This window comes from Podarcis vaucheri (assembly GCF_965113315.1).
Source record: "Podarcis vaucheri genome assembly, chromosome: 4".
NCBI classification, from domain to species: domain Eukaryota; kingdom Metazoa; phylum Chordata; class Lepidosauria; order Squamata; family Lacertidae; genus Podarcis; species Podarcis vaucheri.
The window spans coordinates 63,122,779-63,143,769 of NC_138762.1; the positions used below are offsets into that span (position 1 = coordinate 63,122,779).

The 20,991-nt window shown below is 39.5% G+C and overlaps 1 protein-coding gene and 1 long non-coding RNA gene across 11 annotated transcripts in view; one reads left to right on the forward strand and one right to left on the reverse strand.

Annotated features, from left to right (window-relative positions):
- DMD (dystrophin) overlaps window positions 1-20,991 on the forward strand; it is a 1,048,023-nt gene that overhangs the window by 311,801 nt on the left and 715,231 nt on the right. For all 10 annotated transcript variants that reach the window (XM_082219922.1, XM_082219929.1, XM_082219924.1 and 7 more), the window contains exon 3: window positions 19,868-19,960. In XM_082219922.1, coding sequence (XP_082076048.1) covers window positions 19,868-19,960 — 93 coding nt within the window. The remainder of the gene's footprint in view (window positions 1-19,867; window positions 19,961-20,991) is intronic.
- Window positions 14,201-19,947, reverse strand: LOC309530843. The gene is made up of 3 exons (XR_014218942.1): window positions 19,880-19,947; window positions 16,158-16,264; window positions 14,201-14,611 (listed from the first exon to the last, which is right to left on the reverse strand). It is a non-coding gene; the product is annotated as an uncharacterized lncRNA (long non-coding RNA).

Here is a 20,991-nt window from a genome sequence, read left to right on the forward strand (position 1 = left end):
TACGCAACTTGGTGTGATACTACTACATTATGCTTTCCTGCAGTGGTTACAGTCGCTTCTTAAAAGACTGAAATGTAATGGTGAATTTTCTATCCAATACAAGCACTTTTCTTTGTTGTTATAATTATGAGAAGCAGGTAGGAGATGAAGAATAAATGATGTGAGGAAAAATGAAAATCATAAGCTAACTGGTTTTAAGAGTAAAAAGTGTTGGTAGATAGAGAATGGTTGCATAAAGTGCAATGGAATCATTTCACCCACATTTCACATTTGCACACTGCTGCTCACAGCAGAGAGGAATTGAGGATGTTTTCTGGGCCTCCAACCTACCCAAGTCCTAATCACGAAGCTGTCATCTGTGCCTGCACAATGGCTGCCTCAAATGTACATATCTCAGCGTAACTGCAAAGTGAATGTGACTTATGTTTTTGAATCCAGTGGAAGCTTGTTTGAGGGAAAACACATCAAACAGCAGTATTTCTCAAGGAACTACAGGATAAATATGGATTGTGGCTAACGTCATGCATGCACAACTTCAGACAGCGTGAATACACAGCTAATGCTAATACTCTGTAGAAAAACACAATTCCTAAGATAGCTTTGCATGCACAAAGGCAAACGTTAAATTCCTGTTTCCCTTCTCTTCTGATTCTCTCACATTGCATTAGTGTGAACTGAATCACCAATTCACTTTGTTGCTATTTCATGTTTCTGTTGTGTCATGGCTTGTTATTTGGTGTTCTTACAACAAATTAAAAAAAAACCCAGTAGAATTTTGAAATGTTGAAAATGGAATTTGTTCAAGAAAAAAATATTATTCCTTTAAGATTTATAAATATAAGCTATTTTATATTTTAAAAGTTTTCCTGAAAAATACTTTTACTGCCTTTCCACAGCAGTGTACCTGTGCTCTAGTTTAGTATAAAATGAAATAAAACAGCAGCAAAGGCATGTGCAATTTAATATATGCAAAAGTCACCTTACACATTTCACCTCAAATCCTATCTCCAGATATTTGTTATGCTAGCTCTCAGTGGAGGGCTTTGCTCACATTGGCTGAAAATGGAAAAATCTTCATCCAATCTGGTTATAATAGAGACAACAGTAAATAAGCATATTTATATACCTGGCATTCAAATTACTTCAAAAGAATGGAGAGGAATTTTTTTTTCCATTTTAAAAGGATGGTTGAGTCTCCCTTTCCTCTTCAAATGCAGTTTCAGTCACTCCTGCCTGTAATAATCCAACAAGCACAATAATTGACTTATGCAATTTAAGAATTATTAAACATATGGTGTGTTATGCTTCTATGATTTCATACCTATATATCTATATGTATTCTCAGACTCAAGTGCTTGTGCTTGGCAATAAGCTTGGCATTACTGTACAAGTGCTTCCAATGCCAGAAGTTTAGATTTATGACTGCTTTTATGATCACTTTTATTTATTCATGTAATGATTTTTGGCATACAGGATTTGTGAACACTCCATTTTTGAAGGCATGTATTTGCTTGTCCCTTAGTTTCATAAATCATAAGCAAAGGTTGTGATTTGTGTTTCAAAGAGAAGGCTAAGACCCTAAATCAAAGGTCTTGAGAAAACTGAAATCTCAGGTGAATTTTGAAAAGCAGTAAGCAGCACCATGAACATTCTCATAGAATTCTTTCCCTTCACTTGATTAACAGTCTAAATATGTATATCAGTTGCTGTAATGCCACTTGTGAATATTCTTTCTAGTTTGTGGGTTACATTAAGGCCAAAATGGCATTCTATACTGTTGGAAATTTTAGTTCAGGAAAAGAATTTTAGGTTGTTTCAAGATGCATGTCTGTTTTTATAAAGAACATATGAAGCAGTCTTCCTCATGTATCTGGAAGATGTGGACATGTGTGCAGTCACCACATCCAAATGGGTATTGTCTGAGTTAGAAGAAAATTGTAAATTTTCAGCCTTCTGTTTTGAAGATTTTGATGTCAAATAGTAACCAAATAGTTAGACTGTCCACTGTCCACAAATGATAATGCTGTCAGATTTCCTATCTGAAGCCTACCCAAAACAACAATCAATATAGGCCAACTTTTCCAAGGCATTCACATTTTGAAATAAAATCTGACCTTGGAAATGTGAATTTAAATTTATCGAAAATTTTGAATGACAAACTTGCCTCAGCTCTAGTATCTAAATGAATTGCAGATTTTTATATGATTTGTTGAGTTCAAAGATCAATCAAGAAACTCAGTGCATAGCATACAGAATGTATAAGAAACAAAATGACAGGGGTTAGTTTAGGGTTACCAGATGTCCCCGTTTCCCGGGGACAGTCCCCGGATTTGCAGATCTGTCCCCAGACAAATTGCCTCCCCAGAATGTCCCTGGATTTCACTAAATGTCCCCTGGATCGCTCCCAGTTCTGGTGGCATTGTTCCCAGGACCTGGGCGCTGCTGCTGCTGTGCTCTCCAGGCCCGCAGTCAGCAGCTGGATTGGCGCCACAGGGCTTCTCCCCACCCAAGCAGCCCATTCTCTTACATTCCCTACTGTTGCTTTAAATCGCAGCTGACTTCGTGTCAGCATCCCCAAGCTCTTTCTCCACATCTATACTGTTTGGAGCCTTTCCCTCGCTCAAATTCATGGAGCGCTAAGGGGCTTTCCCCCATGTGTTTTGTTCTTTGCCTCCCTTGCTGTTTCTGGAGGGCTCCTTTCTTATTTCTTTCTTTGTAGTTTGAACTAGCTGGTGAGCAGGCAAGGAGCTTTTCGTTCCACGCCTGCCTTCCTCCAGTTTGTCAAACACACAGGCAATGCAGAGCTGGCAGCAAGGAAAGAAGGCAAAGCGGCTTCGGAAGGAGGCTCAGCTGGAGGAGGAGGAGCTCAGGCTTGCAGGACACTTCTCAGCCTGCTGATCTCCAGGATATGTACCTCGTGAAGCTCCATGCACCAGGTTCACTCATGGCTGAGGTGGAAAGAGTGCCTCTGAGCATGAGCAAAGTGCTTCTCTTTCCTCCCTGTGTCGCCTGACACAACAGCCTGGCTTTCCATCTCTTTCATTTCTCCTTTTAAAAACTGGCACGTACCCACTGTATCATCAAGGCTGAGGGGATTTATTCCCCCTCTGTTTCTAGCTATTTGAGATAGGGTTCAGCCCTCAAACCTGAGGAAGTATAATTATTAGAGAATTAATTTATTTGTACAGGTATTTATTTTCCTCCAAAGAATAAACTTCCAGCTTTTTACTGGATCCTGTCTAGGGCTTTGATTTTTTGCCAGGAGCACAGGAGTTTACAGCCTGGATCCCAATGAAAACCATGTAATTATGGATAATAAAGCATGATTATTATTTTTTAAAGTGTCCCCAGATTCATTGGAAAAAAATCTGGTAACCATAGGTTAGCTCTATATACCAGGTTTACTTTTGCCCTCTGGACCAGTGCCAGGTTTCAGGTGGGCTTTAAGAGAGTGCATGATTATGATTTTCTCCCCTTTTCCTCACACTAATTTCCCCTTCTGTTTTTGCCTCTTTCCTTTCCCCACTTTCTGCACTTTTAAAAGGCTTTCTGATGTGGCTAAAAGTTTTTTTTTGGGGGGGAGGGAAAGGCATTCAACTGGGTGCCCCATGATATTCTTGTAAAGAAGCTGGTAAAATGCGGTCTTGACTATGCTACCACTCAGTGGATTTGTAACTGGCTGACTGACTGAACCCAAAGGGTGCTCATCAATGGTTCCTCTTCATCCTGGAGAAGAGTGACTAGTGGGGTGCCACAGGGTTCTGTCTTGGGCCTGGTCTTATTCAACATCTTTATCAACGACTTGGATGATGGACTCAAGGGCATCCTGATCAAATTTGCAGATGACACCAAACTGGAAGGGGTGGCTAACACCCCAGAGGACAAGATCACACTTCAAAACGACCTTGACAGATTAGAGAACTGGGCCAAAACAAACAAGATGAACTTTAACAGGGATAAATGTAAAGTATTGCACTTGGGCAAAAAAAATGAGAGGCACAAATACAAGATGGGTGACACCTGGCTTGAGAGCAGTACATGTGAAAAGGATCTAGGAGTCTTGGTTGACCACAAACTTGACATGAGCCAACAGTGTGACGCGACAGCTAAAAAAGCCAATGCAATTCTGGGCTGCATCAATAGGAGTATAGCATCTAGATCAAGGGAAGTAATAGTGCCACTGTATTCTGCTCTGGTCAGACCTCACCTGGAGTACTGTGTCCAGTTCTGGGCACCACAATTCAAGAAGGACACTGACAAATGAACGTGTCCAGAGGAGGGCAACCAAAATGGTCAAAGGCCTGGAAACGATGCCTTATGAGGAACGGTTAAGGGAGCTGGGCATGTTTAGCCTGGAGAGCATATATATATGTTCAAATATATAAAAGGATGTCACATAGAGGAGGGAGAAAGGTTGTTTTCTGCTTCTCCAGAGAAGCGGACACAGAGCAATGGATCCAAACTACAAGAAAGAAGATTCCACCTAAACGTTAGGAAGAACTTCCTGACAGTAAGAGCTGTTCGACAGTGGAATTTGCTGCCAAGGAGTGTGGTGGAGTCTCCTTTTTTGGAGGTCTTTAAGCAGAGGCTTGACAACCATATGTCAGGAGTGCTCTGATGGTGTTTCCTGCTTGGCAGGGGGTTGGACTCGATGGCCCTTGTGGTCTCTTCCAACTCTATGATTCTATGAAACCTGCCACCTTTCCCAGTGGGCATGGTCCCTCTATTGCACTTACAAGGCAGAAGGGTAGGCAGTGGCAGGAACAAATGGCAAGAACCAACACTGGGGAGTAAAAGGACCAGTAGGAGACGTCCCAGTGCAGTGAGTGAAGTTCAAACTACCTAGCTTCAGACAAGCAGTATAGCTTCAGACTATGCCTCTGGGCCTTAGCATAGTTTCATGGAGTTATATCACATCAAGGGCAGAGTACAGATGCAGTGTGGGTGAGTGGCTGTAGCTCCTTGGTCCCACATGTTTCTGCTTAGTACCAGGCCATAAGCATTTTAAGAATTGATAAAGTGGTATTGGCTTTAGCTACGGTGGATTCCCCAGAGACTCTGGGATCTTAGCATTTCTCCAAGGATGTGGTGTGCTAACATCATGCCTGGCTGCTTCCTCTTTGTGAAATTCAGAGCTGAAATTAGTGACCCCTTTTTGTTCAGATCAGCTCCAAACTACAGAGGTCAAGTTGCATATGATGAGCTCATAGCTGTCAACGTTCTCCCTTTTTTTAAAGGGAAATTCCCTTATTCCGAATAGGATTCCTCGCAAGAAAAGGGAAAAGTTGACAGCTATGGATGAGATACTACAAATCCTTGATGAACTAGAACAGAAGAAAGTTGCTCAGTGTCTGGCAGCAGCTATTTGTCTTGCTCCTCAAGTCGATGGACCTGCAGATCAGCAATATAAACAATCTGTTGTGTTAGGTACATCCTGGAAGATAGACCAGCTGAGATGCAATGGATTAGTTTTTAGCTTGAAAAACAGGAGTTTGTTGGAAGCTGTGGTAAAAGCATGTCAGTCTACTTGTATCTTCTCTGAATTACTAGTTGGAATCACAACAGATAATGAAGCTGTCAATACATGGGCCAAAGGGCTGGATTCTAGAAACGCCTGACAACCAGTTCATTCTTGAATTAATGGTGGTATCATGCTGTTGTCACCATTTAGATCTTGCAGTGCACTTGACCCTTGAAACAGTGCGTGAACTTACTGGCCTGGAAATGTACTTTCGAACAGCTCCTTCCAAACTTAAATTGTTGCACCAACTTTCCCCATATTTTCCTCTATATTTTGAAGTTCACTCTGCAAAGCTTGTCAGAAATCATTGCTGCCATTCTATGTAACTTACCGGGTTTAATACATAACTGGGAACAGCTGTCTTGATTCAGAAGAGTGCAGTGAAAAATATTTTGCTGTTGCAATGCTGGGGACATGGACCTCAGTCAGAGCAAGTCATATTTAATAAATCATCCAACAATAAGCACAGTAATACCCAAAGGCCTGCAAAAGGTGTTTAAAATGACTAAACTTTATGTTTTCTGATAGGTTGGCTACAATAGATCCTAATGTCCTTCAAAAGCTCGATGTCATTGGAGTAACCATGTGCCACTTTTGAGGAAGAGTAATCCCCTAAAAAGTAGTAATGGAACCGACACACAGTATGAATGTGTCTCTTGACATTGTTGTTGGCTGCCCTGGGCTCTTTTCAGAGGAAAGGCAAGGTATAAATTTAATATATAATGATAATAAACATCTTATTGCCTCCACTATCCTAGATAACAAGTGTAAGAGAACATTTGGTTGTCAGGAATTGGTTATTAATACGCTGTTCAACTCAGTGGGTCAGATTCAGCTAACCTGTTCCGCTAGTGGAAGCCAGCACCTTACTACTCCTGTGCACCCCACACACCTCCCTAGAACAGCATGCAGGAAGAGTAGAGGGGAGATCATTCTGTTTGGCAAGCAGAAATCCTTGTGCAGATAGAACAATCTCCATGGTGCTATGTTGAATGCCACCCAATATTGTGAACTGATGTGCACTACAGTGGTACCTCAGGTTACAGGTGCTTCAGGTTACAGACTCCGCTAACCCAGAAATAGTACCTTGGGTTAAGAACTTTGCTTCAGGATGAGAACAGAAATCATGCTCCGGCGGGTCAGCGGCAGCAGGAGGCCCCATTAGCTAAAGTGGCACCTCAGATTAATAACAGTTTCAGGTTAAGAACGGACCTCCAGAACGAATTAAGTTCTTAACCCGAGGTACCACTGTACTTGAAAATTCTCAACTCTTTTTGCTGAATATTGTTTCTACATATCTCTTCTGGGTGTACGGAGTGCAGTTGAAAATTGCATCCCTCAATATATTAATCTCTTGTCAACAGAAAGCACAAAGGAATTACTGATGTGTTGTAGAGCAGACCACAGGAGTGTGCTTGTGTAGTGCTAGCCCTACTGTTAGAGTGAAAGGGCGGGGAGGTACTGGAGGATGCAGCTGTATGTTCCATGCTGTCTTGTTGCCAGTTGGCACAGGTAGCATCTGAATATAGAACTGGGGAGTGGACACCTTGTCTATCTTGAGCCAATCCTGTGCTTGGGCTGTTAGTTTTACTGGTAGAACTACTGTAGTGATATTCTTGCTGTTGTAGGATTTGTGTCTAACCAACTGCTGGTTTCAACTACTGCCATTAGGTCCGCCATTAATTTACTGCTGCTTCCCTTGGGATGCCTTAAAATAAATGATGCAGACAATCTGGCAGCAGCATAGTACAGATAGTTCTATCCTAGAACTAGGCAGAATTTCCTTCTCAGAGGAACAATCATCTCTATTTAATATATAGGAGTTTAGAATAACCATTAGCTTTCTTTTTGAGAAAATTAATTTGAGATAATTATGAAAGTGGTGCAATGAGTTTCTTCACTGTTGAAGTCAAAGCAGACATAAATTATTGCTGTTTACAAAGTTAGGTGTGAACATGATTGAGTTGCATTGCAGAACTCAAAAATCCCTGTGCTGTTATCAGCAGCTATATGATGGGTCTTTGGCCCTATCATCGACTTGAAGGGGACAAAAACCATCTGCTAGCAGATAGCCTCTAGTAAAGCTGCCTTACTTTTACAGATATTTCAGGTGTAGAGAGAGAAAATGCAGCAGATCAGAAAACCTTTCTTTAATGCCACCTCTTAAAATAAATTCTCTGTCTCTTGTGTTTAGCTTATGTGCCTCTTGTGAAGACTTTAGATTTTTTTTTATTGTGCAGGTTGGCTCTGTACCTTGCTGAGGTCAATAGGAGAGGTTGATAACAGCAGGCTTTGAAACCAATTCCTCTTTTTTATGCTCACTTTGAGCTCAGGTTATGGAGGATTGACAAGCACTTACTTATATAGACTCAGGATGCTTATATTCTCCCTATCAGATTTTGACATTCCAAATTATCTGATCTTGTTTACAGAGCAGCATTGGTGAATTAACATCTTTCATTTTGTAGCTCCAGACTTTGTTCACACAGCTGTGCATGCGCATCTTGCCTTGCTTTCAGCTCTCATATTTTTTCTTTCCTTTATAGGTAATGATTATCAATATGCATATTCACATGTGCACAGAGAAAGGCACAGGTGTGCCTTATTATTGATCTTTATAAGCCATTCTGGCTGAAGAACAGGGTAAAATACTTCAAATAAATACATAGATCATGGTACCAAAAGGATTTCTAGTGCTATCAGAGATTGTCCATGCCACGTGAGATACAGTGAGCAATGACTGCAGGGGAAGCCTTTCTCAATTGTTTCACCTCTTCTTCAGAGTGCTGTCCCCAGGGAGGTTCTCTTCCTGTCCTTGTAGCAGCAACTAAACTAATACATACAGGGCTGGCCCTATCATTAGGCAGAGTGAGGCAGTGGAATTTGGTTTCAATTAAAGGGCAGAAAATAGTTGTAGGCATTTAGCTAGCCACTGTATGAACAGAATACAGTGGTACCTCGGGTTACAGACACTTCAGGTTACAGACACTTCAGGTTACAGACTCCGCTAACCCAGAAATAGTACCTCGGGTTAAGAACTTTGCTTCAGGATGAGAACAGAAATTGCACTGTAGCAGTGCGGTGGCAGCGGGAGGCCCCATTAGCTAAAGTGGTGTCTCAGGTTAAGAACAGTTTCAGGTTAAGAACAGACCTCCAGAACAAATTAAGTTCTTAACCCGAGGTACCACTATATTGAATTATTCTTATTTTCTTGTTGTTACTACAAGGGGGTGAGAGAGCTGCTTGTAGGATTCTTCTGACTTAGGTGCCAAAATAGCTTGGCTAGCCTTGGATCCTGTACCTCTTCACTTCATGGGGAAGAAGCTGCATTTGCTGCTTTGCCTCAGGAAACAAAATGTCTTAGGCGAGACCTGGCTATGTAGTGTTAGTTCTGTCTCTAGTCCTTTTAAACAGTTAATGTATACTAGCAAGTGGACTACATTGAGTCTTAGCTTATAGCTATGGCTGCTAATGTTTGAAAATCCAAAATATAAACATTTTGTTCTGTGACTAGTCAATACAAAAATCTAAGTTATTAGAACATGAGACTGTAACTTAGATTCACTATAGCTCCTTTATGCTATGAAGCACAGATGTTTGCCCAGGTCAATAGGAACAGCGTCTGTAAAAGATGTTTTTCTGTTGTTGAATATTCTGATTATCAGCAGGGAACATGGCTGCAAGGATATAAGAAGTCAATTCTTCCTCATGTCTTGATTTTAATTTGTTTTTGCCTGTTTTTTGTTTGCTTGTTTGTTTGGAAAGAGGGCATTTTTATTGGGTGCATGATATTACTTTGGTGGAAAGTAGTTATGTATCTGAAACATTCATCAAATTTCTTGCATCATGTGCTGTTGATAAACAAGATAGATCATCCCTGTGACATGTGTTGGTGGTGAAAGTGGGATGAAGAAAATCAATTACATGCTTCAAATTTTTAAAAGAAAATGCTCTGTATCATGTGCTAAAACACATGGCTTTTTCCTCCTTTCCCCTAAGAGTAGATTTCCTTCATTGCAATTTAATAAATACTGTTTCTTCTAAATGCTTTTAAATTGGTCATAATGTTAAACTGTTGCAATGGTGTATTTTAAAATGTTCCAAGTAGCTCTGAAATCTCAAGCTGTGTATAGTGCAGCAGGCAAGAAAACGCTTAAATTTTTTATTGGCTGGTGGTATTACTGTCTTTGGGTGTTTTCTGAACAATGTAACTTCTTATGTAGGGAACCTGTGACACCCTGTGGTATTATGGTGCCTTATGCAGATACTTCTCTTTACAAGATTGGGACCTAACTTCAAGGTCTAAGAGCAAGATTGCCTTGTCTTGTCTGACAACTATGAAGTATGGAGCAGTTATTATTGGGAGCACTGTAAAGTGTTATCATCATCCAAGGATAAAGTGTGTGATTATTTTTGACTTTGCCACCAGAGTTTAATCATACTGCCTTGAATGTTGTAAGAACTGATCACAACAATTACAAGCAATTTCAGCCATGTTATGAAGCTGTAGAGATTATTTCCAAAGGGGCTGGCTCACATGAGTTTGAATGCCACAATTTCTGAATGGTGTTGAAATGAATTCAATACCTACTTCAAGAAAAATCACTTGAGATACAGCTGTTCCAAAATGTCTGTGAACCAAAAAAAGAGAGAGAAGGTTGAGAAGTAGCTGTTTGAATTTTCAGCAATCTAGTACTCAAAAACTTTCTCAAAGCACTATTCAGTACTTAGCTGGCACATAAACACCATTGGTTTGTGTGTGTGTGTTTCTGTGTGTAGATAAAACATCCTTTTGAACTATTTCCAATGATGAAAGACCATTAAAGTGGTAACCTACAATTCGGATGTGAATGACTTTTTGTGATAAAACCCTGGCCCTTTTATCATCTCTTCTTTTACTATTTATATCAAAGACAATTAATTTGTGCAAAGAGAATGCTCTTCTGATTGATGTTATTTAGCTTTCAGCCACAATAGCATTTGTTTCATCGTAAGCTGGAGATTTCCTGGCAAATATTAATATCTATTGGGCTATCTCTTTTGTTGTGGTAGCAGCTTCATAACTCTCCGGATGGTACATCTAACTATGTGCCACTGACTATCAGTGCCATGTTAAGTGGGGGATAATACCATGCTTCTACAGGCAATCATGATGTTAGGCAAGTGAAGATCATGGTAATAATCAGCTTATTACGGCTCCAGAGACCACAGGTGGCCACTTAGAGTTGTCACATAATAAACTGGCTAGCATATGGTTTACACTGAAGAAGTGGCTTTTGACTGTTAGATGATATGTGACTTGAGTATGGTCCACACACTACTTCCTTCACTGAAGCATAGGAAATTTGACTGAATCGTTTTATATGTGAACTAGTACTTGGTGCATTAACTTCTAAATTGTTTAGTATCCTTTATTGTATCTCTAAATTCAAAATCAATTTTAAAGGCGAACACATTTATTATGGCATATATATATTTGTGGAGTACAATTAGTTTCATCAGATGTATGAAATGTTATCCTGAGATGTAAGTATGATTTGGAAGTGGTTGTAAAATGTGAGGAAAGAAGAAAATGAAAGGCCCCTACACTGCCTATTGCGAGTAGAAGGAGTTTGTCCCACCCCTATCTGGAAGGATAAATCTTGTGGGGTTTATCTTGGATGAGAGGGAGGCCAGGCTGCTTATCACATCACCTTCAGTGGCCAATGGGAAGCTTTCTCCCACAGAAGAAAACTCCACCCTCCCTCTCCTTGTCAATTAACATCTGATGCACAACTTGACTTTTTTATTCAGCCAGGAATTATTTTTCTGTCTTCCAGAATTCAGTCCACAGGTGCTTCATTCCCTATCGCAGACCCTTTTGTTCTGTCAGTGAAATTGCAAACGTTTACTCTTAAGTGTCTTGTGTGCAAGTCTTCATTCTGGGGTCTAGGGGCAATGCAGAAAATAACAATAACAATAATAATAACAATAATTTATTATTTATACCCCGCCCATTCTGGCTGAGTTTCCCCAGCCACTCTGGGTGGCTCCCGATCAAGTGTTAAAAACAGTAAAGCGTTACATCGGGATAATTATGCACTTCACATTGGTTACTCACAAACTGGTCCTTGATGGCACAATGTGGCATTGGTAAACCAGTTTACACACATAGTGTGTTAAAAGTCCTTTGTGTCGGGATCAGTCCACAAGTGAGACTCTGAGACTCTTGATGGGTTGTGATCCATCATTTTCACACCACAGTCTCCCACTTGGAAGTTTTGGGGTTGTTGTTTTTTACTCTAGAGTGCTTATTTTGAAGTCAGTAACAGAGTATTCTGGAAGGTTAAAATGTTTTCCCTCTTTGATTTAGAAATATTGCCATATCGGACAGCAGATATGGGGTTATATGAAATGTAGCACTGGGTAATGTGGAACTCCTCTCCACCCCTGTACATCCTCTAAATCTGTTCTGGGGGAGATTTGAGGAGGTTGTGGGGCATGTATAGGGGGCATGTATTGGGGGAGAAGGTGGGGAGTTCCATGGTGCAAGCAGGAATCATTGCACTGATGGAACACACAAGTTGGATTTTTTCCATTTGGGGATGCTCCCATTTGTTTCTACTTGTTCTTTTGTGTAGAGATGGGCCTATTTATCCTATCTGGGTGCAGAATTCCACTGCTGGCAGATTACAGCATATATGATATTGGAATATGAGCAAGTGAATGATTCCTTGGTGTCATGGATTACATGATTTGGTCTGTAATAGTGTTGCCAAAGTAGTTATATGGACAGAGTTGGCATCTGGATCTGCCATAGGGACTATTCCCTGTGTCTGCATCTCTGTTGTATGACCTGTTGTTGTTGACATGGCTTTGGATTCCATATTGTATTTACTGTAATTTAAGTGAAGTACTGCAGAATGATTTTATTTTAATTTAAAACCACTGCAATGAGGCTTGTCAACAAAAATATTTATTTGATGAGTGATCTGGGTCTCTTGAAGTCTGTAGAAAGATGGCCTTTGTGACTAATAGCATTAGTAATTGCAGGCATGGGACTTGTCTCTAATCTGTCTTGCTGCAATTCCTTACTAGCCACAAAACAGAAACAGCTGATATTGGTATATGGTGGTACCTCTGGTTACGTACTTAATTCATTTCGGAAGTCCGTTCTTAACCTGAAACTGTTCTTAACCTGAAGCACCACTTTAGCTAATGGGGCCTCCTGCTGCTGCCGTGCTGCTGGAGCATGGTTTCTGTTCTCATCCTGAAGCAAAGTTCTTAACCCGAGGTACTATTTCTGGGTTAGCGGAATCTGTAACCTGAAGCGTATGTAACGTGAAGCATATGTAACCTGAGGTACCACTGTATTCAGTTTTCAGGTCAGAGGTCTGTTACTCTCACTCTTTCCTCTTTCTTTTGCTTTTGCTTTTCTTTTCAGCTTGTTCCTTATGCTGCCCATTTTCCATTTTTAGAAACCCCAGAGATTCATCATATGAATTAAGTCTTCCTCCTATGTGCCAAATCAATGCCAAATCAGGTTCTGAACTGAATCTTGTGATTGGTGCATGAAGATGTTACAATATTGACAAGTTTTGTTTCTGATTTGTTGCCTAACGTTCCCTGACAAGGAATTTGACTTTTTCGCAACTACAATACATTGGGTTGATGTTTTTACTGAGATATCCATGACTACCGCAAGAGGGTTTTAGAGTTTTAGAAGAAAGCAAACCTGTTTCTCTTTCTACAACTCTACTAATCGTGGCTATTTTGGATATATGTATATATAATCTCTGTAACAAGCTGAAATTTGTGAGCAACATACAAAAGTTGAGTTAAGTCTTCTTGTTCAAAGGGTTGCATTCATTTGATGGTATCATTTCAAATCCTCAGTCATTCACTGGCAGAATGCTATTACATCCTGCAGTGATAGCACTAAATGTTATAATTTCTTCCATATTTGTTTTGTCTGTTCCTTGTAGTATGCTAACACTTCTCAATCTGTTTACCATATTCTAAGGGAGAAGAAATATGATATCTAAACATGGTAGAGGAACAGGTGATAAATATATTCACTGCAAAATAAACAGAAAGATATCAAATTACATCTGTTTAATATTTCATTTTATATATTTATTTATGGGTAATGGACCTTTGCTCAACATTTGCATTATACATTTGATAGTATTAAATTTCTGTATAATATTCTGTATAATCCAGTGGTTAGAAAAACTGTGGGTATTATGGGTTTCCAAGATGTAAGAGGTGGCAATGACAACTATATCAAAATAAATCATGTAAACCTTTCATTCATAGTTGTGTTACTGGTATATGTATAAGTACATGACTAGATTTTTGCAGACTTCCATCCATCAAGGGACATTTGCATTCTTTTCTTCAGTCCCTGCCCTTGCCCCCATTAGTTGATAGGTTCATGCCTATTCCCCATAATCAAGACTGCTGAACTGATAGCAATATCATGTTTTAGAAGTTGTCTGCTCTTAATCTAATTTCCTTCTTATTAAAAATAGAAAACACTAAAACTAGAAAAGCTCATTTGTAATAAGATTTTATTCTAGTACAATGGTATTAGATATGCTATTAAGATAGATTGTCTAATTAAAAGGAATGCATTTGATTGAATAATTTTTTTAATTATACTAAACAGAATCAATTTAACCTTTTAACTTCAGCTGCTTAATTGAATAGTAACAGGCATTGAGATGAACATGACCAGTTATACTTTAATTTCAGGGCAAGAAAATTAATTCCACTATGGAGGAAAATAATTCATTTATATATTCAGAACAACACTGAAAAATGGGAGGAGAGAAGATAAATATATTGGTCTGTATTCAGCTAAATAGTTGCATAAGCAGAAACCTATGCAAGGATTTCCACTAGCATAACGGGACTTTAACCTGATTGCTTAGGAAAAAAGAAGATGTTTCATATTCCACTATCTTATAATGCATATGAGTTTTTAGAATGTTTTAACATCATAAAGAGGTGTAGTCAACAGTACCTAACATTACACAAAAGAGAGAGGTTGGTTATCACTTCAGCTCCTTTAAGGGAGATGTGCTGATACGTCTTGCTGGCATTCATCTGTCTCAGGAAATAAAACACAGTTATCAGAGGACATTTTTTAGTATTGGACTAGTGTGAATGGGATAAAAAGTATTCTCTGTGGGAAGCGGGTGGTGCTGTGGGTTAAACCACAGAGCCTAGGACTTGCTGATCAGAATGTCGGCGGTTTGAATCCTCACGACGGGGTGAGCTCCCGTTGCTCGGTCCCTGCTCCTGCCAACCTAGCAGTTCAAAAGCACATCAAAGTGCAAGTAGATAAATAGGTACCACTCCGGCGGGAAGGTAAACAGCGTTTCCATGCGCTGCTCTGGTTCTCCAGAAGCAGCTTAGTCATGCTGGCCACATGATCCGGAAGCTGTACGTCGGCTCCCTCGGCCAATAAAGCGAGATGAGCGTTGCAACCTCAGAGTCGGTCACAACTGGACTTAATGGTCAGGTAAGGAATCCAGAACTCCTATCTTCAGCAAATTAATATTCATTCACAGTGTTACTCAAGTCAAAAGAACTTATACAGGAAAACAAAGTCATCTCTCTCGTAGTATATGTTACAAATAAACTGCTGCTTTTTGAAAATATTGTAGACGAAATTGTAAGTGTGACTTTCTGGAACTAGCTATTTGCCCCTGTTACTTCTAGAAAGTAGAAACACTTAGAAAATGCATTTATATCGCAATCTAGCTTTCTGTAAAAGGTCTTCTGAAATATATATTATGTCAGCAAATTTCCAATTCTCTTATGTACAGTAAAAAAAAAACTTTAAATTATTCAATAGAACACTATTTATTTGACAGTGGTAGTGAACAATGCCCGCCCCATTAGAAAAAAAATTATCATATGGTGAAAGTAATAAATGTAATATGGTAAAAGCATATACCACAGACATCTCTGCAATCTCCTTTTTATTAAATCTGACTGAAAACCTCTGTTCAGCTCAACATAATGTAATGTTCTTCTTAAGTTCTAGGCATGAATTTCAATGAACCCCTAATGAAAATGCCTGCTTGATTAGCTGAAAGTCTATCAACCTTTTAAAATTCAGATCTTCTTAAAGCACACACACACACACACCCTCTAGCTAAGCTCTCAACATGATAGAAGTGCAGAGAGAGGAAGGTAACATCTCACTGATACCTTCTGTGTTGTAATTTTACCCATCACCTGCATTGAGATGCTTTTGATGGTTTCAACACCCGGTGTGGTTTGTGGTAGATGGTAGCTCCATGCCTATGGAATGAGCTCCCATATCTATGTAAATACCTGGGACTTTCCCATCTGTCTGACATGCCACTGGGAAAGAAGAATAGCAACCAGATGAGGAAGACCCATGCTGTGGGCTTCACTCACATGGTTGTGGTGTGGTCTCACACACATGCACCACTTCAATATAGAATAGTGCCATGGGAAAATGGCTGTGTGAAGGCGTCCTCAAAAATGGAGGAAAGTTAATTACTTCCAGAGCTTGTGTGTACCAGAGATGTAAGGCATGCTGTCACTTTTGGGTTTTTTTATTATTATGATTCTACTATGGACACGATAAAAACTGATAAAAAAAATTGTCCGGAACCTTGTAAAGTGTAGCTTCCTGCTGGATGTCCAAAGCACAGCCCTTTTTTGTAAGTAGGAGTTTCAGTAGGGATCTAAATAGTTCTCTTTGAGTTAAGTGATGGAACGCTGAGGAGATTCAGAGAAAGAGAATTAAAGACTTGAAAGAGGGAAGGCATCTGAGTATTTGCATGTGACAGTAAGCTAAGTCTTAATAAACCATAATTTGCCCCATTATTCCTACTTTGCTGCTCCTCTGGTGTTAGCAGGTAAACAAATTATTGTTTAGTGTGATGTCCAAATCCAGGATCATGATTTTCTGCTCCCTGATCCATAAACCAACAACAAACCATGGTTTAAGACCAGCTAGCAAGTGTGAAGTTAGGGCAAAACAAACTATGATCTTGCGTTTGGACGTAACATTAAGATGTGCCCTCCATGGTTTGTTTAGACCGTATGATTTATTAAGTGAAGAACTATGGCTTATCATTATATATGAACATCTTTTTTAAAGATGGTTTTCAATCCAAATTTTTTGCAATAACAAGTGGTTTTAACTTTATGCAGCTATGTGTGACCTGACCTTATGCTAGGAAAAGCTATATTTATTGCCTTGTGGGGAATTGACAAGTTCCTTTGTGAATTAAAACATTTTCCTTTGGGTTCTCTAGGTAGAGTTCACATTTCCTTCAATCTGCAGAAGAGTGAAAGGTTTAATTTAATCTCTATCTGACATCTTATCTCCCCTGTTTGTTGCATCTTTTCAGCTGCCTTTTTCTTCTTTTTAAAGCCTTTTGGTAATTCCCACCCACCCCCTCTATCATGTAAAGATTAGTAATCGCAGCCACCAGCCACATCAGTGAAAGCAACAAAAGTGTCTGTGATTTGACCTTTATTCAGTAGAAAGGAGATGGTATTACACAGCAGTGTTTATATTATTGCAGTGGGATACTGAAGCCCCTGTGTTTGCTTTTAAATCAAGGAGCTTGAGCCAGGAGAGAGGAACTTATTTCAAAGGCTTTCCTTGATATATTTGAGGTTTTTTGTAAGTGTGTTTCACACATCAATTTCTTCCTTCATTTGAGTCTTCTCTTACCTTACCATTAAATCTTTCTCTGTCTGTCTTAGTCTGATTTGGAATTGTTTCTTACTTCTACTATCCAAGTCATGTTATATTCAAGGCTGAAAACATGCTACAAAAAGAAAGCTGGAGGAGGAGATATAGTAGGCATTATGTGCTTTGCATTTGAAAGCTTCCAGGTTCAATCCCTGGAACCACTAGGTAAAGGATTTCTAGTGCAAGGCTGGGAAAGACATGGAGGAGTAGATCACTGGTCTGACTCAGTAGGAGGTAGTTTTCTACATTCAGAACCAAATTTGCTGGACCCGTTGGAGTTCATCTCTGGCATTATTTATGATGACAGAACCAACACAAATAATTACATTATGCCAGTTCACTTTTGGAGCATAGTTTGGAGCTCTCTGAAACAAAGTAACAACAATTTTATTATTTGTATGCAGCCCATCTAACTGGGTTGCCCCAGCCACTCTGGGTGGCTTCCAACAAAATATTAAAGCACAAAAAACCTCAAACATGACAAACTTCTTTGTACAGGGCTGCCTTCAGATGTCTTCTAAAAGTCAGATATGTCTATTTCTTTGACATCTAAAGGGAGAATGTTCCACAGGGCGGACGCAACTACCAAGAAGGCCCTCTGTCTGGTTCCCTGTAACTTCACTTCTCGCAATAAGGGAACTGCAAGAAGGCCCTCGGAGCTGGATCAGTGTCCAGGCTGAACGATAGGGGTGGAGACGCTCCTTTATGTACACACATACTTCAAAGCTGAATAAGGCTCTAAGCCAGAGCTTTCCAAACTTTTCATGTTGGTGGCACACTTTTTAGACATGCATCATTTCGCAATGTGGTAATTCAGTTTTACTAGCAAACTGTGGGTTAAACTAACCACTTTCCAGCTCCCGGAGGAGCTTGGGGAACGTTCACGCTACACACTGCAGCCAAGAGGCTACAGTGTCATGATTACATGATTACACAGTTTGGAAAGCTCTGCTCTAAGCTCTGGTGGGTTGTTCTTGAGATCATTAGGATATGGCAAGGTCCTAAGGGCTTCTCTGCAAGTGCCCTCTCCTGAACCATCATCACCCTACCTAGCATATTAAGATAGAAAATCAAAGAAAATCACAACCAGACTGGGAGGGGTGCAGACTGTAGGGAGGTTTCAGAAACTTTCATATGGAAGCATAAAATATCATTGCTGTTATAGCCGATTTTAAAGTGCCATCTATATTATTTAACCAACATTTTAAATGCTAAATTAAACTGAATATTTATTTTATCAAGTACAGAATGAAAAATATAATTCTGTCTATCTTTTTGAAGGCAATTGCAAATAAAGGTGATATTGTTATTGCACGCATCAGGAGTTCAAAATGGCATTTCAATATATTAGTTTGTTCTTCCAAAAGCTTCTCACTTCTTAATGCACACTTTTCCAGTGACCTTGGAAATGCAACATATTTCTTTACCGTCTCTTCAAATCCTTTGTTTCTAAAGACTTATTGCAATGTCGATCCACTGAAGACATTCAATCCGTTTCAGAAAGGCGACTTAATTACCTCCCTGCCAGACAAATGGCATGCTCTTCTTCAGGTTAGACTGTGTGGCAGCAGCATAGGGAACCTTATGTAATATTTAGTTGATGATTAATAGAAGGTTGCCTTTCAATCTCCTCAAAATCATTTCTTTAAAGATTTACTTGTAACACACTTGTAATTAAAATGTCTTGCTGAAGATGCTTCCATGCTGTGTTTTTATCTCCTCTCCGTAGTTAACCTCCCATATTATTGTGTAGTTTTGTCTAGGATCAATTTTAATTATACATTTTATTTTTTAAAAAATAAGATGTCTTAATGGAAGAATGAAAGAAGACTACTTTTACAGCTTTATTATATTATATACATGTGCATGTTGCAAAACTATGAAAGCAATTTTTGTTACAGACATGCTACTTCAGGAGTCCCTAATTTCAGTAGAGAAATGGCTGAGGCCTTCCCTGTTCTCTACTATTCACTGTGACCTCTGAGTTTGGTTTGCAGCAACCACCTTCTTTTCCCATAGCTGCTACTTGATTTTTTTTTATTATTGAAGAAAAACGCACACATGCACACATATATCTGGGGCCTGCGGCACATGTCCACGGTGAAAGAGACAATGGAAGCAAGACTTTGTATTGGGCCTTGTCTCCTCTGGAACTGGCCCCATTAGGATATATTCAGAGCTAGCCAAGACACTGCTGAAAACATGACTTTACTACTGTAATCATTGCAGATTAAAGTTCTCGGCTAGAGATGGGTCAGAAGAGACATAAAGTACAACTACTGAGGTGGATGGGAGGCCTGGGAGCCCTCAGCAAGCCACTCCAAATTCATTGGCTAAAGAGTGGGACATAAATGTTATTGCCTATATAGTCTTCCTGCTTTTACTGTACCCAACCCCATTCAAATTAACTGACTCCGCTTTCTGGATTGTACAAACTCTTAGTAACAAAATAAAGCATTTCATTAAAAAAGAATCTTCAAATTAAGAAGAATGCCTAGATTGTAAAGGGTTATCTTTTTTGCTTTTCCTCTGACCAACAAATAGGATATTAAGAAACTTAGCATGCAATTCACAATGCTCCATTATAAAACATCCTTTACTTTATTTTATTGTAGTTTGGTACATACCCTATAGAAGATCTCTTCAATGATTTTCAAGATGGACGAAGGCTCCTGGAGCTCCTGGAAGGTCTTACGGGCCAAAAGCTTGTATGTATACATGTTTTCAGCCAGAAGTAGTCCAGCAATCATATTTATGATATACCCACTATGGTTGTAACTGGATTTGACTTTTAGAGTGCATGAATTATATTGTGAAATTAATATTCATGGATCTCTGGTCCTTGAAAATCCCATTTTCTCTTTATGAAGCACTTTGAATTTTTACTGATTATAAGAACGTGAATTGAACCATAGGACTGGAACATGTTAGGCTGAGCACCTAATAAAGTAGTATGACTGTATTGTGTACAATAGAAAGTAGTGAATTTGGGGTTTTGTGGGGAACAGTTTCTTAAAACAGCATCTCTTATTTGCCCTCCCCCCACCAGACCTTGTTAGTCAAATACCCAGACAAAAATGGGAGGGGATGATGGTAAATTAACCAAAAGCAGCAACAAGCTGTGCTTGTTCATGCAAATAGTTTTGAAACAAAATAGGGTACTGGAAGTTTCTGAATGTATCAGATGCAGTTCAGAAACAACCTCAAATTACTGAGCCCTCAAAGATCTGGGGAGAAATTTGAATAAGGAGCACTTAGGAAGAACCACAGCTTTGAATTCAAGCCTTAGACTGTCTCCAAACTATTTCTCTACCTCCTTAGTAATTCAATTTGTACACATAAATGAATGAGGATGAGGATGATATTTGTACCTTGCCCATCTGACTGGGTTGCCCTAGCCACTCTGGGGCACAACAGCAATAGTTAGAAGCTATTAGCACTATTATAAGCATGAGAGACACTTTTAAGGGTGCCACATGATGTTTGCTTTGCTTCTACAAGACATATAACAGTTACTGCGCTGTGTTTAAGCTGTGGAGCTCCTTGCCTGTTAATATTATTAAGCAAGCACCATCAGTACTTTCTTTTAGACTCTTCGGCTTACGTAGACCTTTTCTGATGTACAGCTCAGTCATTGGTTGTTGTGTTTCCCTGTCCAGAAGTTGACAAAGTATTTCATGCTGTTTTATGAATGTGTCAAATTCACTGCCTACATGCATTGAGCCTCTGCTGGTGCAAT